The sequence below is a fragment of the Vombatus ursinus genome, unplaced genomic scaffold, assembly GCF_900497805.2.
Source record: "Vombatus ursinus unplaced genomic scaffold, bare-nosed wombat genome assembly UNPS02010284.1, whole genome shotgun sequence".
In the NCBI taxonomy this organism is placed as follows: Eukaryota; Metazoa; Chordata; class Mammalia; order Diprotodontia; family Vombatidae; genus Vombatus; species Vombatus ursinus.
This window is the reverse complement of record NW_020950062.1, coordinates 6,448,187-6,466,805: the sequence shown is the minus strand read 5'-3', so window position 1 is coordinate 6,466,805 and position 18,619 is coordinate 6,448,187. Positions and strand designations below refer to the sequence as shown.

The 18,619-nt window shown below is 38.3% G+C and overlaps 1 protein-coding gene and 1 pseudogene across 3 annotated transcripts in view; both read right to left on the bottom strand.

The window, feature by feature from the left end:
- Positions 1–18,619, bottom strand: part of SAMD12 (sterile alpha motif domain containing 12) — a 509,235-nt gene that overhangs the window by 189,433 nt on the left and 301,183 nt on the right. For all 3 annotated transcript variants that reach the window (XM_027854048.1, XM_027854047.1, XM_027854049.1), the window contains exon 4: positions 1,687–1,827. In XM_027854048.1, the coding sequence (XP_027709849.1) occupies positions 1,687–1,827 (141 nt within the window). The remainder of the gene's footprint in view (positions 1–1,686; positions 1,828–18,619) is intronic.
- On the bottom strand, positions 9,979–10,254 carry LOC114037182 (annotated as a pseudogene).

Here is an 18,619-nt window from a genome sequence, read left to right as displayed (position 1 = left end):
GTTCCTGAGGGGGTTCGATGAACACTGTAATCTCATTCTCTTCTCCAACATGCATGTTCAACATTGTTTAGACAGTGGCTCATCTACAGCTGGGGCCTAATAAAATAGGACTGAACAGAATAGAACTTAACTGATTTTCTTTTATAGAAGGAAAACAAAAATTCTTTGGATGCTTCATTCAACATTGCACAACAAGACTTTATAAAGTGCCTATTATGTGCAAACCCAAGAAGGGCCTGGGCAAACTTTCAAGGGGCTATTTGTAAATCACACAGTGTATGTAACACCACCTATAACTCCATCAGCAATAAGTCACTAGGAACAAAATGCCTACGCAGTACAGATCAAATGAGTGAAACAGTTCTCAGATTACCTGATGTATAAACATATCCCTATAGAACAGTCATCATCCAGGCAGCCGGCTTTTTTCTAGGGAGATGGATTATTATTGAGTTAATCTCAGTGTACCACAAGACTTGGCTGACCTAGTTTTCTCTAATACCATTACGCACATAGCTTAGCCAGTCACAATATTTTGCAGATTGAAAAACGTATCCAGTGCTCTCCAAACACATTTTATTATTATCTCTTCATTTGAAATGACACAAAATGGCCATTAAAATAAAACAAAAAGTCAAAGCAATCTGTGGTTGATGCACTTGGGTGAGGCTACCAGTCTGCATCCTGCATAGAGAGAAATATGTCTTTCTTTTTTTAATGCTGAAATGTAATACAGGGTATTGTCTACATTTCAGCTTTAGTTTGAACCGACCCTACAGTTACAAGGGCCTTAAATGTACTAGTACTATTGAAGCAATTAAGGATTCCTCTTGAGTATGACATGAAATTGACATATAGGTCTTTCTTGATATCTGTTTTTTAAAAGACTTTCCATTTCAGAGACTTAACAGGGTTTTCTCACTGTTTTCAAAGCAACAAAGACTTCTAAAATGTTTTCTTCCTACTTGTCTTCTTTTCCAACAATAAGTAAAACACTCCATGTCCACTTTGTCTGCCATGGCAGAGAGAGGGTTGGCCTTGGAGTCAGAAAGATGTGTTCAAGTTTCACCTCTGACCCATACCACCTGTGTGACTATAGGAAAGTCGCTTACTGTCTTTGTGCCCCAGGCATAGTCTCCAAGACAATGAGAACTCTCACAATAAAAGTTCCCCACATGAAAGAAATAAACCCAAAATAGTACATAAATGATAAAGTGACATGGCTCCAAGAAGCTTTTCAGATTATCTGGTTAGTCTAAGATACCTCCATTTATTTATTTCAGTTTCTGTTTAGTGATCAGTGACTGCTTTCTTTAAATTTTATTTATGGATATTCAAAAACATAATAATAATCTCCTTATACTCTCCCTCCACAGAGAATACTTATTTCCTCATAGCAAAAAAAAAAAATCCTTAAAGAGAATGACAGACACAGTAACCACATCTGTATGAGACACTCTACAACCATATTCTTCCACCTCCCTATCTTTCTATAGAGAGGTTTTTACCTAGTTTAAAAAAAGAAAAGACTTTTCAGTAGTTCTTTGAGATTATAATGAAGGTCTTTGTGAAGGATCTTTCGGTAGGGAGCAAAAGAATCTTTCATGTTTGGATCTTTGGAAGTACACTTTTATTTACTACTCCTCCCTCTCTCTTCAATCCACCCAGTAGGAAACAGTGAGGTACCTTGTGTGAGTAACTGAAGGTTCCTGACTTCTTCTCGAACCTTCAGCTGAAGCACCTGCTGCAAGATGTGCTGTCGGAGGTTCTCCTGGGTGATCCCCATTCGTTCCAGCTTTTTGTCCGTGAGTCTCAGCAGTGCCCGTCCTGGAGTGTTGGGAAAAAGAAAATAAACAATAGTTACTGGAAGATCTTCACAAACATCTATTTATTACTTTTGGTTACCAAGTTAGTGCCTGGGGACCTAAGTTTTGCGTCTTGCTAGAAAAGAAATCCTTATGTCATAAAGGAAATATAAAATAAAGCTATCTCTGTTACTCATGGAAAGAGAGGAATAGGAAGCCTGGATGATGGAAAGCTACGTTTTTTTAAATGATTTTTATAGATAGCTCTTTTTGCTTATTCATCACCAAAATTTTTCTAAGCATTCCTTCCGTTCTTCCTTCCCAGACAGCTATCCCATCCAACAAAGAAAAGAGAGAAATAAATAAGCAAAATCAATAAATATATGTAAAAGCATGAAAATATGTGCAATATTCCACACTCATGGGCCTCCCACCTTGGCAAAGGAGTGCGTTGCTACAGTCTTTTCATATCTATTCTTTGGTGACATGTTATTATTTGTAATTTTGCAATATTAATTTTTGATAGTGGTTGGTTCTTTCCATTTACATTGTTGTATTTATTGGGCATATTGTTTTCTTGACTCTGTTTACTACACTCTGCATCAGTTCATGTAAGTCTTTCCATGCTTTTCTGTCTGTCATATTTTCTATTTTTTATACCACAGTGATATTCCATTACATGCATGTACCACATTTTGTTTAGCTGTTCTTCAATCTATGGGTATCTTCTTTGCCATCACAAAATACGCTGCTATAAATATTTTGGTGTATATGTAGACTACACTCTAATCAATAACCTCTTTTGAGTATAAGCTTAGTAACAGAATTTCTGGATTAATGGGCACGGGCATTTTAGTTACTTTATTTACATAATTTCAAATTGCTTTCCAAAATGGTCATACTAATTCACAGCATCACCAAATATATACTAGGATGCCTATCTTCCTATAACTCCTCCAACTCTTGCTATACCTACTGTAAAACTACAGAAAAGTAACAAAACAAAATATCGCTATCTTCTGTCAGTCAAATTCAAACTTATGACAAAGAGAAAGAATTAAACCAAAAATAAGATACAATAGTTTGTATAATATCCTATCCTACTAGCCCCCTATTCCTCTGTTTTGAAGGAAGAGATATATTTTATTATTTAGTCAGAGTACGACTTCTTTTTAATCTTTTCATTTATGTTGCAAAAGTCATTTTATATATTGTTCTTCTGGTTCTGCTTATGTGATTCTTTACCAATTAATCTTCCCAGGTTGCTTATTTTTTTTTATCATACTCTTATATTTCATCACATTCATATACTATAGTTTGTTTAGCCATTCCCCAATTGATGGGCACCTACTTTGTTTCCAGTTTTTCAAAACCAAAAACAATGCTGCTGACCTCCTGGTTACATGAGCAACAAAATGGTAAATTAAACATTTTCTCTGATCTCCACAATCTCAGATTTCTCCAAAATAGAAATTATGCACCAAAGGTAAAACAACTTCATCTGTTTCAATGGCCTGGGACCCCCCAAATCCAAAAGAAGGTTAAAAAAAATTCCTTCAAACCTAATTAACCCTAAGCTCATTCAGAACCCCTCCCCCACACTATCAGCCGCAAGACTACACTAGCAGACCCAAGGACATGACACAGATCTACATTAAGACTCACTTCTGCACCCTGTTCCCCCCTCCCTCTTTCCAGTGCCAGAGAGACCCTGCCGAAGTTTGCTCAGGCCTCTACAGCCAGGTTGGCCAAAGTACTTCAGGGCCAAAAGCTCTATCCCAGGGAAAGGCAGACTCTGTTAGTGGTGGGCCAGAGAACTGAGGAAAAAAGGAAGTGGAAAAGGTCACCAGCACAGGATGCTGAGCTACATAGCACTCTACCATGCCTGAGGGAAAAAGAACAGCATCCAGAGGGGGCCAGTTCTGACAACCCACAAATCACTTGGGACAGAGATGTATGCTGGTGAATCAGAAATTTCATTATGGGAGGAGGCTGTGAGATTTACCCAGAAAACCATAATCAGAAGAGAGGGAGTCAGGAAGGGAGTGATAAAAGGGAGAGGGGGGGAAACTGAAAATATAAAAAATTTCAGAAAGAAGAAAACTAAAAAATCCTAAACATAAACAGATCAATCAATAGGAAAAACAGTAACAACAGAAGAAAACACAGACTTCAGATCTAGCAACTGAGTTCAGGCATCTATGAAAAAACTGCAAAAAAAGGAGAGGAGGGAATGATCTAACATGAGACAGAGAATCCTGTGGAATTTAAGGAGAACCTGCAACCACAACACACTGTTCCTGAGTGGTTTAAAAAAGAACAAGAATTTTGAGTGCAGAATTTATGTCCTGCACAACAAAATTAATGAGCAGATAGAAAAACTGCAACAGCAAGCGTCACTAAGGAAACAGAAGAGAGAACAATAGATTGGGAATGTAAATATACAGAACTAAAGGACAACCTAGAATAAGAGAAGCAAAAAACAATAACATTAAAAGAAAATATCCTCACTATGCAAGCAAAATATACCGAACTTGAAGACAAGATGTGCAGACAGGAAGGATCATCGGTCTCCCAGAAAAATATGACAGGCAAAAACACCATAATGTAGGAAATAATAGGAAAAAAAACTGTCCAAATTGCTAAACATGAAAAATGACATTCCAGTTGAAAGAATTTATAGATCATCTCCAGAATAAAACCCAAGGTTACAAACTCCAAGTCACACAGTGGTTAAATTTAACAATTCAATTCAGAAACAATAAGTTCTGAAAGTCATCAGGAAGTAGACCTCCAAATACAAAGGAAAGGACATTTTAGTAATGTGAGACTATTCCATACCCACCAAAGAAAAGAAAGAGGGGATGAAATTGTTCTGAAGACCAATGGTACGCAGGGTGATCTATCCTGCAAATCTGAGCTTAACCACATAGGACAAAAGATGGACATTCAATAATAGTGAAGCTTTTGAAACATTTTTTAGAAAGAAAGCTGGAATGGTGAGATTATTTGCCTCTCAAATACCCCAAACAACAGAAATACAGAATGAATAAACGCAGACAGCAATAGAGTGACAACAGAAAGACCAGTAAGAGACTTCTTTCTAAGTGTACACAAGGATCCTGGAGTGAAGATGGAAATCTGGGGGAGGTAATGGTGAAGAGGCAAACAGTGCTATGGGACAGCACTAAGGGTACTATGGACAGAACTTGGCGGCACCCTGCCTTACAGACAAATGAGTCTTTTGTGGGACTTCTTTAGAACATCAGCAAGTACAAAAAAGGGGAGGAAGGGAATAGAGAGGAGTGAGTGATATACTAAGGTCAAATCAAGCGCTAGCGATGAGCGGAAAGTGACCTCTTCAGTCTTAGAAAGAGAAGGCCATACAGGGGAGAGGGTGAGAAAGAAAGGGAAAAGTGTGAAAAGGAGAGGGAAAGGAAGGAGGCCTTACTTTGGAGGTGGGAGGGAGTACCACTCATGAATGTTCTTATGAGTAAAGAGAGATGGGTGAGAAAAATGAGACCATACACTGGATTAAGCAGAGGATTTAGTACTTGAAAAATATACTTGTCCTGAGATGAGGGAGTTGGAATCTCTGGGGATAACCGGCACCTGGAGGAATGAGAGGGCATTAACACAGGGAGGAGATTTCCAGGCAAATGTAGAAAAAAAGGTCAACAAGAGAGGGTATCAATCAGTGGTGGGCTGCATAAACAGGGATGTGGTGGGCTGAATAATTAGAGATATGGTGGGCAAGGGCCTTACCATGGGGAAGTTCTAATTGGCTCAATAGACGGAGTACTTGGCCTGGAGTCAAGATGAAACAAGTTCAAATCTTGCTTCAGACGCTAGTTGTATGACCCTGGGCAAGCCACTTAATCTCTGTTTACCTTAGTTTCCTTACCTGTAAATTGGGGATAAAAATAGCATTTACCTTCCAGAGCTGTTGCAAGGCTCAAATGAGATAATAAGTGTAAATGATGTGTGTAATGAATATCGAGAAGCATGGAAAAATCTACATGAACTAATGCAGAGTGAAGTAAGCAAAGCCAAGAAAACTATATATATATATAGTAACTACAATAATTAAAAAAAATGATGCATCAAAAAATAAAAAGCAAATGTTACAAAATTATAAAGATCAAGTAGGGCTCAAATGATGAGATATGAGAAGACAACCCCAATCGACCCCTTCATGGAGGTTGGAGGTCTACAGGTGTTATACATTACACATTTTTAGACTTTTTCAATTTATCAATTAGCTGTGCTGACTGCCCCCTCACCCCCTCTTTTTCCTCTCCAAAAATATTATTTGTCATACAGAATGGCTCTCTGGGAGAGGGAAAGGGATGCTCCAGCAATGTAAGAAACAGAAAATAACAATGAAAATTTATATTTTAAAATGCTGCTACAAATATTTGGCCCTGTGATTCTGTTTGTCTTTTACTTCTTTGGGGTGTATGCTATGTCAAAGGGTACAGACAGTTATTTTTCTTGCATAATTCCAAATTGATATCTGGAGTGGTCTCATGGCTCCACCAACAGTATATCAACATGCCTATGGAAGCCATGGATTTTAAAGACAATATTAATTTAGCCAATATTATAATCCTCCTTCAATTGAATCTTTGATAATAACATTTTTTGTAAGATCACTCATGTGAACTCCATATCCTTCCTTAGGCTCCAGTAGATATAGTATGGAACAAAGAACTGGTCAAAGAGCAGGGGACAGAAGAGATCAAGTGGTGCTGTGGATAGTGCTGGCCTTATTTAGCACTAGGACACCTAAGTTTGAATACTAACTCAGACATTTAACGATTGTGGGTCCCTGGGCAAGTAATTAAGGGTAGCTAGGTGGCACAGAGGATAGAGTGCCAGGCCTGGAGACAGGAAGACTTATCTGCCTGAGTTCAAATCTGGCCTCAGATACATACTAGCAGTGTGACCCTGGGCAAGTCACTTAACTCCGTTTGCCTCAGTTGCCTCATCTATAAAATGTGCTGGAGAAGGAAATGGCAAACCATTCCAGTATCTTTGCCAAGAAAATCCCCAAGGTCATGAAGAGTATGACACAATTGAACAACAACAGGCAAGTCATTTGACCTAGCTAAATTTCAGTTTTCTTGTATGCAAAACAGCATCTACCTTACTTACCTTACTGTGAAGATCAAATGAGATAATACATGTAAAATGTTTTGTAAACTTTAAAGTGCTATAGAAATGCTAGTTATCAGTATTATATTTTATACTACTACTACTATGACTACCACTATGACTACGGCTGCTGACAATAATAATCAGGATCTGTGTACTCCTCAAGGGAGAGGATTGGGGTCTGAATAAATAAGAAATGGATGTATTTTATTTTTATTAAAAAAAATGCATCCTAAATTTCCCAACGCTGTTTGAAACACCATTCCCACCTCGGCATGATCCCAACTCCCTTGGCCATTTTAAATTTACAGAGCATTCCTTCCCCTTTATTTTGTGAGCTGTTAGCATGCATTGTTTCATAGCTTGGACAATCCACTCCCAGAGGTGGCTACTGTGATTCAGGTTAGACCGATGACCTCTATTATAGAGAGAGGCTGGTTAGTTCACTGGGCTAGAACATGGTGCTGATGAGATCAAGGTCATACGTTTGATCCCGGTAGAGGCCAATTAACTTTACTACATCCAGGGCCCTAAACAGTACCCCAAATTCAGTCATCTCACAAACACATTTCCTTCATACGTGTGATCAAGTGACTGATTACTGTGGCGATATCAGCACAGGCTTATCAGCAGTGTCGGGAAACACGTCAATAAGCAGAGCAGACTAGGAATATCCTTATATAAGGGAAGTCTCATCATCATGAATTCAAATCCAGCCTCAGACACTTACTAGCTATGCTACCCTGGGCAAGTCACTTAACCCTATTTGCCTTAGTTTTCTCATCTGTAAAATGAGCTGGAGAAGGAAACCACTCCAGAATCTTTGCCAAGAAAACCCCAAATGGGGTCATGAAGAGTCAGACATGACTGAAAAATGATTGACCAACAAATGCACCTATATATTTGTGTACATATAACAGATTCACATGGAACTATTTCTGGCATCAACGTATATGCCACATATGTCATACAGCACTGTTCAAAATTCTTTGTTCAGGTTTCATGAATGTAGAAATCTTTTTTCTTCCCATTATTATAGTTGGAAAAACTGAAGTGCAATGTAATTGAGAATTTTTAATTCCCTATCCCAATAAATAATAATTACAGCAACTGACATTTATATAGCACTTAAAAGTTTGTAAAAGACTTTACAAACATTATCTTGTTTGTATATCACAACAACCCTGTGCAGAGGGCACTAAAAATGATCATAGATGTGGTGAGGCTGTCCTCCACATGTAGCATGGGATGTGGTGCTGTCCTGATGTGTGGCTTGAAGGAAGGCAGAACTGATACCTCTAGCAACAGGTCTTTCTATTAGTTCATATAAGTCTTCTCAGGTTTTTCTGAAACCATCCTGTTCATCATTTCTTATAGCACAATAGTATTCCATTACAACCACATACCAAAACTTGTTCTATCATTCCTCAGTTGATGGGCATACCTTCAATTTCTAATTCTTTATCACTACAAAAAGAGCCGCTATAAATATTTTTGTATACACAAATCCTTTTTAAAAATCTCTTTGGGATACACACCTATTTAATGGTCCTCTGGGTATAGTTCCAAATTGTTCTCCAGAATGGTCAGAACAGATCACAACTCCACCAAGAGTACATTAATGTACCCATTTTTCCACATCCCTTCTATCTAGCATTGTCATATTTGAAAGGAGGATGTCGTTTTATATCTTGACTTCCTTCCCACTAAATGATAGTTCTACAATGAACACACATAGCAAGTGGTAAAGAATCCCATTTATCCATGACAATAGCAAAACAGAAATCCAAGAAAATATACATAGGAGCATACATGCCAGACAATACAGACTGAAGGAGCTCTCCCATTGGGAGTGGGAAAACTCAGCTCAATTGAGACAGAAAGCCTCAGATCTTAGCCAAAGTGGAAATTCTTCAAAGAATCTAGTGTAGCAAACTGAGGACAGGGACATGATGGAGACTGCCAGCTCCTCTCATATTGGCTTCTGTCCAGTCTTTTTCTCCCTTCAGCAACCTTAAGTGGGCTTGGCATCATCCACCTTCTCTTTCTAGCCAGAAGCTAGAAAAGCCAAATAGTGAAAGAGACTGAAGAGACTGATCTCTTTTCTCTACCCATCTCACCAACTCTGCCCAGCACCTCATGCAGGCACAGGGCACTGATATCTACCAATGAGAAGACAGTCCCGTACCAATCAGCTTTGGGACTTGGGTTACATAGCTTTTAAAAATTTTTTTTTTATTATTTTTTGGTGAGGCAATTGGGGTTAAGTGACTTGCCCAGTCACACAGCTAGTGAGTGTTATGGGTCTGAGGCTGGATTTGAACTCAGCTCCTCCTGACTCCAGGGCTGGAGCTCTATCCACTGCCCCACCTAGCTGCCCCTAAATAGCCTTTTTATAGATGAAGAAACTGACTGGGGAGAGTTAAAGCGATTGCTTGTGGCTGCACAGCTAACAAGTTTCGAAGATGGGATCTGAACCCAAGGCTTCCTGATTTCTTTTTCCTTTTTTTTAAAATTACATTTTATTTTCAGTTATGAATTCTTTCTCATCTCCACTTCCTTCCTCTGAGAAACCAAGGAAAACAAAAACATATTACAAACATGTAGAGTCAAGCAAAACAAATTACTGCATTGGTCACATTAAAAAGAAAAAAAAGAACCATGCCTCTATCTTCCCACTGAGTCCATCACCTCCCTTTTTGCAGGTGAATAGCATTGTTTTATCCTGCGTACTCTGGCATTGTGGTCTGTTATGGTATTGATCAAAGTTTCTAAGTCTTGCAGAGTCGCTTGTCTTGATGATACTGTTTGTTACTGTATAAATTGTTCTTCTGGTGCTGCTCATTTCACCTTGCAGCAGTTCATACAAGTCATGCCCAGTTTCTCTGCATCCATCATTGGTTGATTTCTAAAGCACTTGCACTGTCTGGCTGTAGTTTAGAGCCGCTGGAAACTCGATGGAAGCAGCTCTATTAACTTTCTTCTTTTTTAAAAGTTACTTAATTAGCCTTTAATCTCAAAAAGAAAAAAAAAGGAGGGAAGAGGTGCAGACCGGGGCGCTGGTCATCCCCCATTGGAAATGGAGCTCCAGGTTCATTCTGAGGTGGATTTCAGAGTTCCCCAAGCTCACACAGTCCTTCAACACCATGTACCACTTCTTCAGGACGATCTAATTCCATCGGGTGCCCGTCTGAGCCGCAATCAGCTTCTTCAGGTTCCCTATGGAGTCTTCGGGGTTGCACTTCACACGGACCTTCTTGCCCGGCCTGTCGTCGCACACAACCTCCATCATGGTTCCCGAACGCCCTCGGCCACCAGCCCTGCAGCTGCGGCCTCATTGCGCATGCACGCTCCAGGCTGCCTGATTTCAAGTCAAATCCACTACACCAAGCATCAAATACTCAGCCTCATGCACCCCACAATACCCCGGTTGTAACCCAAACCAGATTAAAATATATTTGGTAAAATACATAACAAGATAAATAAAAATACAAGAGAATATAGATAGTATTGATATGTGGTTTTCTGAGTATATGGCTCACAGGGAACCCCATTTCTATTTGGTTTGACAACACTCCTGTACATTACACAGCCTATCTAATGGTTAAACACTGGCTATTGAATGGCATCTCCATTTTTTCCTCTAGTTGTGGCCAGGTACCCTACTTGTTTAGCCCCAGTAGTGACACATTCAGGGCTAAAGTAGTTGCTGATCTGGATGGCTAAAAAAAAGGTGGAGAACATGAGGTCAGCTCAAGAAAGATAAAGACGGACAGGAATCTGCTCAGTGGCAGGACAAATTTGTTGCTTTGGAAATAATTCCAGGAGACCAGGGCTTGGCTGTGATTCTAAGCTCGAGCATTAAAGCAGATTTAGGGAGTGTTCTCATTGGCTAATACAATAAAAAACAACCTTATCTTATATGTGGACGCAGAACTTAAATATTATTACACTATTGTCTCTGCCTTTGGTTGGAAACTACCAGAGAAGCATGGTGGCAAGAGTTGGGAAATTGAATCTGGCAAGACTCTGTATTTCTCTGGTGGGGACCACACAGATATACACAGTACTGCCAAGGTGAGGGGGTGGGGAGGGAAAGAGGGAAGGATTCAGAAACAGAGACACATAGGGAGAGACAGAGATAGAGAGAGGGAGGAAAGGAGAGAGGGCGGAAGGGATAGGGAAGGAGGAGAGAGAGAAGGAAGAAGGCAGAGAGAGAGAGAGAGAGAGAGAGATTTACTTGAGAAGTTTAGGGAAAAGAATACTTTGGGGAAATACCACAGCTCTCTTCAGGTATTAGAAGGAATGTCACATAGAAGAGGGATTGGACTTGTTGGGATATGGTCCTAGATTGGTCCTAGAGAATGGAACAAGAAGCAACATTTGGAAGGCCCAGAAACACAGATTTAAGATTGATATAAGGGGGGAAAAGTCCTACTATGCAGATGTATCTAAATATGGAATTGGTTGCCTTGGGAGGCAGGGGCTTCTCTCTCACTAGAGGCTAATTGACCACTTGGCACAGATGCTGTAGAAAGAACTACTTAGGCCTAGTTGAAGGAGACAGCGTTTGAGGTCTCTTCCAACCCTCAGCTTCTATGACCATAATCGGGATATAAAGGGACAAGCATCTAGTTTCTCATTCAGTCCAATGTGGCAGAGGCCATGGGAGCTAAAGCTGTAACCCTTCCTTCCTCTTTGGAAACTGTCCTGCAGTAGAGATCTTTTCCACTCACTCCAGTAATTTCATTGTATCTCCTCAGCCTTCTACTACATTCATCCTTACCTATCCCCATTTCCTGATAAGTAAGAAGAAAAGAAACACTAATGCCAGGAAAAGTCTATCAGAGATAGGCAACAGGGCTTTGCAATTTTATTTCAGTTTCTTAAAAAATACTGACATGTTTTCTTCTTACAACACCTTCCTTTCCAAACATAACTCTCCCCTCCTTTACTATCCCAGAAAGCCATCCTCCAAGAACAGGGGTTGGGTGTAAGGTGAGACAACTAGATAGTGCAGTGAATAGAGCACTGGACCTGAGGTCAGGAAGACCTCAGTTCAGATCTGTCCCCAGTCACTAATTAGCTATGGTACTGGGTATTTCAATTAATTTGTCTGCTTCATTTTCATCATCTGTAAAATGCAGATAATACTACCTACCTCTCAAAGTTTTTGTGAAGATAAAAATGAGATAATATTTATAAAGCATTTTGCAAGCCTTAAACCACTGTGTAAATGCTATGTATATTTATCATTAACAAAGAATAAAAGAGAGAAAAAAGAAAAGTAATCTGACATCATCCCAACAATAATAGCTAGCACTTACACAGTACATGAAAATTTTCAAAGGCTTTACAAATATTTTCTCATCGTGAGGTAGGTGCTGTTATTATCAGCAGATGAGGAAACCGAGGCAGGCAGAGGTTAAGTAACTTGCTCAGGGTCACACAACTAATATCTGAGGCTGAATTTGAATTCAGGGTTCCTGACTTCAGGTCCACCTACCTGCCTCAAGGTAAGGTTCTGTAACCATAGTCTCCTCACCTGCAGAGGAGGAAAGGATAGAGTTGCATTTTCAGAACGCTTTTTCAGGGGTATGCTAAGTCTAACATATTTTTTAAAAATTTAATAGTCTCTTAATCGCTTTCCCCAGTCTCTCCTTTCTCCAATCCATCTTTTAGACACAGCTGTCAAAAATAATATCCATAAGTGCAGGAAGGGTTTGACTGACCATTTCTTTCTCCCGAGCTTGGAAACCTTCTTTTACTGCCTTTGCCTCTAGGACAAAATAAAAGCACCTCAGCCTGGAGCTTAAGGCCCTCCACAGTCTGGCTTCCACCTACCTTTCCAGTATTATTTCACCCTTATTCCACTTCATTCTAGCTCTTTCCCCAAATCTGTCATGGGATCTCCCACTTCTTTGCACTGAATTCCCATGTTGAGAATGTATCCATCCCTCCCTCATCTCCAGCCTCTCAGACTTGTTCTCTTCCTCCTCAGCTCTGCTGAGGTGCCATCTTTCATAAAGCCATGCCTCATGTCACCATTCCTCTAGTTGTCTGTGCTCACACCCTCATTAAATTACCTTATATTTACTTATCTCTACCATCCCTTCCAGTGGAATAGAGACAAGGGAAACATGGAATCTGGGAGGCTGGTAATCAGGTAAATTTCACTTCGTAATTGCCCTCTGCTAGATTGTCAGCTCCTTGAGGACATAGTCAATTTGTTGCTGATTCTAGCATAGTATCTTGTAAATAGTAGGTACTTCATATAGCTTTGTTGAAATGAATTGAATAAAAGTAAGATAAATCAGAGAATTTTAGAAGGAGGAAATTATTCCCTCCCGCCCACCTGTTAATTATATTCCGCGACACAGCTAAAGATTCATCTTGTTTAGGAACCGCTAGCATGAAGTCTGGAAGTCTAAAGATACCAGCCAATCGTCAAACACCAGACCTAGAAAGGACCTCAAGGTCAGCCAGTCATCACTGCAGTTCCTGGCAAGGATGCCCGAGGAACCTTCCAAAATGAATACATCTCTATTTTCTCTCACCTGCCAGCATTTCAATGGAGCCAACACTTGGGTACTCACTTGATCCCAATTAGAAATGATTATCCTTTCACTGGAACACTTTTTTCAGCGTAGAGAAAAAAGGGGTTAATGTAAACTATCCTGTGGTTGCAGTCAGTTATTTATTGCCTTGATAGGAATACATGCATTGATTCTTTACCAGTCTTGGGGAAAAACCTGTTAGATAAGTTTAGATTATTGGCTGAAAAAATTCAGGAGCTGATGATGTTAATAGGAGGAAACAGTAGTAATGTAAATTCCCATAAGAAATATAAATTCAGAAAGAAATCATATTATAGTGCCTTTCCAATGGACTGAAAATGTGGTTCTGAACAATTTTTAGCCCTCTCTGGAAGGACCACACAGCTCTTAATTAGTAAATTAAAGGTTAAATACAGTCTAAAAATCCATGTTCCTTGCTGCATGTATATTTAAAAAGATACTTCCTGGCTTAGAAACAACAAAATTTTGTTTTAAAAAGGCTTCTTTGTTGCTGTTTTTTTTTCCCTTTAAGCCACTGGAAACATCCAATAATCTCTTCTCTTGAACCACTGAGCAGATTGTTTTTAAACAAAATCTGATACTAACAAAATGTAGACTACATCTCAAAGATTTATGATACCATAAACAACCTTCAAGGTCTTTTCTGCTTTTGATGGGTAGACTAAGGATTGAAATACCTTTGATTTTATTTGTCAGCAACTGGGTGCATTGTTGTGTATCTATTTCCTGTTAATCTAATGTCGCTTGGTGGGCAACCCAGCAGGCACGAGGTATCTTGTTGTTCTATTAATTACAGAGAAGCACATTATGTGGCTATTGGCAAACTTCCTCTCCCCAGTTAACCTACTCATCAGCACAACAGCCAAACACAGAGAGAGTTTATATGCTGACAAGATTAAAGGTTGGACAAGCTAGGAACTGCACAAGATTTCAATTGAATCAATGTATCCTAAAACATACAGTAAGTCAGAAAAATTCCAAAGTGAAATCAGTATTTTAAAAAATATATTCCATGAGCTTCTCTGCCCTAGAAGTTCTATATTCACTAAAATTTTATGTCTTGTGACTTCCATTAGTGGATTTGCTTTAAAAATCAGTTATTTCTGTGTATCTTATTTATTTTCCAAAATGTAATCTCATCCATGAACACTTACTAGGCCACCCCAGCCCCAAACTAAAAGTGTTCTGTCCCTGTTCAAATTTTTTTCTAGACTACTCTTTCTGGGTTCATTCTCTCTCCTAATCACATTCTACCTTGTATTATAATTATTTGCATATGACCATAAACTCCTTTGAAGGCAGAGACTTGTGGGCATTTAAAAAAAATCTCTGTGTCCCTGAGTCTACTAGTTTCTTGATCCTTCATAAAGTCTTTTTGATTTACTTAAATTTTTGCCATTAATTAAAATAAAAACATTGTTGGTTTTTCAAGTGAATTAAAGGACACAAGGCCTATAGATGGACCAGAAGTTTCTAGGGAAACCCAAGTACCCTAGAAATTAGACTAGGCTTTATTATGGCAGGTAGACATTGAGAAGTGAAGTAATATTCTGTGCTAAGAGCTTTGAGGTCAGCATGAGACCTATTCTAGGCCTCAGAGGGGTGTTCTGTCCCAACTGGATTATGAGTTCCCTGAGGGCAAGGATTATCTTCTTCCTTTCTTTGCCCAGCATTTAACACATAGCAGGCACTTAATAAATGTTTACTCACTGACTGGCAATGGGCATATAGAGAAAACTTTGGTTAATTGGGAATGTTTTTTTTTTAGTGCCATCTATATGTAGAGCACCTGCTTGTGGTCATGGGATAAGATATAAGGAAAGGGAATATGTAATGCTTAGTATTGATGAGATTACAATTATCCCTTCCACAATGCCAGGGTTAGGGACTTGGCATCTCTGTGATCTGGAAAATCTGGGTAAAATTTTTAGGCCCTCCCTTCATATCAGAGTTCTAAGAAGTCCAAATTATTATGGTATTAAAAGATAAAATATGTTGATATTTGTTGTTGTTGTTTTATTAATTACAGAGAAGCACATTACATAGCTATTGGCAAACCTCCTAGTTATCCTACTCATGAGCACAACAGGCACACACAGAGAGAGTTCATATGCTGACAAGATTAAAGGTTGGACAAGCTGGTAACTGCACAAGATTTCAATTGAATCAATGACTCCTAAAACAGCCAATAAGTCAGAAAAATTCCAAAGTGAAATCAGTATTTTAAAAAATGTTTTCCATGCGCTTCTCTGCCCTAGGGAGTTCTATGTTCCCTAAAATTTTATGTCTTGTGACTCCCTTAGCGCTATACATATATTTTATGCATTTCTGAGTTTCTTAACTTTTTCTGTGTCATCTGTGACTTCCACAAAACTCCCCCCAAATTCCTATTTAATTTCTTATGCTGACCCATGATATATTGAAACTGTGAAGGGGAAAGTCACAATGTGGAAGGGATAGCTGTATAATTCAACTGAAGAGCTAGCCCATGTAGATATGAAAATAACTTAAAACATTTATATAGCAACATAAGCATAAATTAATCTAATGTAACCTGAGCATACCACTCAGTGATTCTTAATTTTGACTTTGTGACCTGATAAAGTGACTCCATGATTCCTTGACATCTTTTAAAAAGCAGGACATTGGAGAGAATGTATTATTGGAAAAGGAGGTGGATTGGTCAAGTGGGAAGGAAAGTTAGTAGATGAATAACACAAGGACTACACTGGTACTTAAGAGATATGAAAAAAAAGAATAGGAAAATCTGTCATGCTTTGGTTATAATCTTCTATGGAAGATTTATGGAAAATCATGAACAGGAAGCATAAAAGATGAGAAGGTGTGGGCAGGACTCATGAAAGGAGGGAATAAACATAAATCATATATTCATCTAACTATTATCACTGTAAGGTTATTCCAATTATCTCAAAGGCTATAATACACTTGTATGCAAAAATTTAAAACAAAATGAATTCTAATTAACTTTAATTAAACATAAATAAATAAACACCATATTGTATTTCTGGTGACTGGGAAGAAGTAGGTGTTAGTAAAGCAAACAAATATAAGGTGTTACAGTTCCAAAACAGTTTGGAATCATAATAACAGTAGCATGATTTAATCATGCTACTAATATTTGGTTTAATATGGTTTAATCAGAGCATTATATTTTTTGGGGGGGGGAGTGATTAAAAGAAGGTACACAGAATGACAAAAACGGGCAAAATGGAAAGCATGGTTACACGTGTATATGTAATATATACATGCACGAATATAAGATACACATGCTTATGTAGGTATACATATATATATATATATTTATGACTGTGCTTGTATAAATCTATCTACACACAGACACATATATATGTATACACACACACATACACAGACATAGCATGAACTGCAAAAGCTATGATGTAGCAGTTAAAGAAACAGCTGTGATTTCAATTATTTCATTGATATAGGAAATTCTCACATGAAAAACTCCTAAAAATTCAGGTGGGCACCTTCTCTTATAACCTTAAAGAACTGTTTATAGCACTCAGTGGTTAAAAGACTTGTTCAGAATCACACATCAAGTGTGAATCAAGAGGAAGAACTTGAAAACAGGTCTTCTGTGCTCTAAAGTTAGCTCTCTATCCACTATACCATAGCTATCTTTCTTATAATAATATAATTTTTCATTGAAATGATAGTATAAATACATATTAACCAGGATTGATTAGAAATAAAATAGATGATGAATTAAGATTTAAAGAAATTTAACAATTCAGATTGGTACGTTTTCTTTACTGATATTAATTGCTATTTAACTAAACACCTGGTGTAAGCTATTAGTAGATACATGAAAAAATGCTCTAACTTACTAGTAATAAGAAAAATGCAATTTTAAACAACACTGAGGTACCACCTCATATCCATTAGGTTGCCTAAGATGACAAAAAAGAAAAGGTACAAATGCTGGAGGGGCTGTGGGAAAACAGGAAGCACTAATGTACTATTGGTGGAGTTATGAACTAGTCTAACCATTCTGGAAAGCAATTTGGAACTATGGTGAAAAAACTATTAACCTCTGCATACCTTTTGACTTAACAATTCCTCTATTAGATCTATACTCCAAAGAAATTAAAGAAAGAGGGAAAAGGACCTACAAGGACAAAACTATAGCAATTTTTTTGTAGTGGCAAAGAATTGGAAACTGAGGGCATGCCCATCTATTGGGAAAAGGATGAATAAGTTATGATACAGGAATATGATGGAATAATATTATACTATTAGAACTTATGAAGATGATGGTATCAGAAAAGTTTGGGAAGACTTACATGATGATGCAAAGTGAAGTAAACAGAATGAGAAGAACAATATATATGTATATATAACAGCAATATTGTAAAGACAAACAACTTTGAAAGACTTAAGAAATGATCAACGCAATGACCAATCACATTACAAAGAACTCATGATGAAACATGTCATCCACCCCTAGCTAGAGAGATGGTTGACTCAGAGTTCAGATTGAAGCACATTTCCTTTTATTTCCTTTCCTTCCTCCCTTTCTCCCCTCCCTCTTTTCTCTCTCTTTCTTTCTTTTTCTTCTCCTCCTCCTCTTCCTTCTCTTTTGGAACTTAGCTAATGCAGGAATTTATTTTGCCCAACTACACTATATTGGTAATGGGTTTTATTTTTCTTGACTTTTCAATGAAGGAGGGAAGGGAGAGAGAGAATTTGCAAATAAAAAAACTGAATGAATTTCCCCCTTCCCTCAAATCTGGTATTCTCTGACCTACATTAAAAAACTTCCTCTCTTCTTATACTCAAAGGTCTTCTAGGGTCAGCATCATAAGAAATGGCAGTATTTGTGGATCAGGTATGATTTTCCCTTTAAAATATCTTCCAGATAAGGTTTCCATCTACGTGCAAATTTGTCAGGGCAAAATCTGATCTGCAGAGCTTTGGATATAAACTCTAAAGCTCAGCAGAGGGTCTTTGTTTAATGTCTCTATTATACAGGTAGGGTCATCTCCAATTGTCCTGATTTATATCTTGCCACTGCACCCAGATGACTCTGGAGGAAAA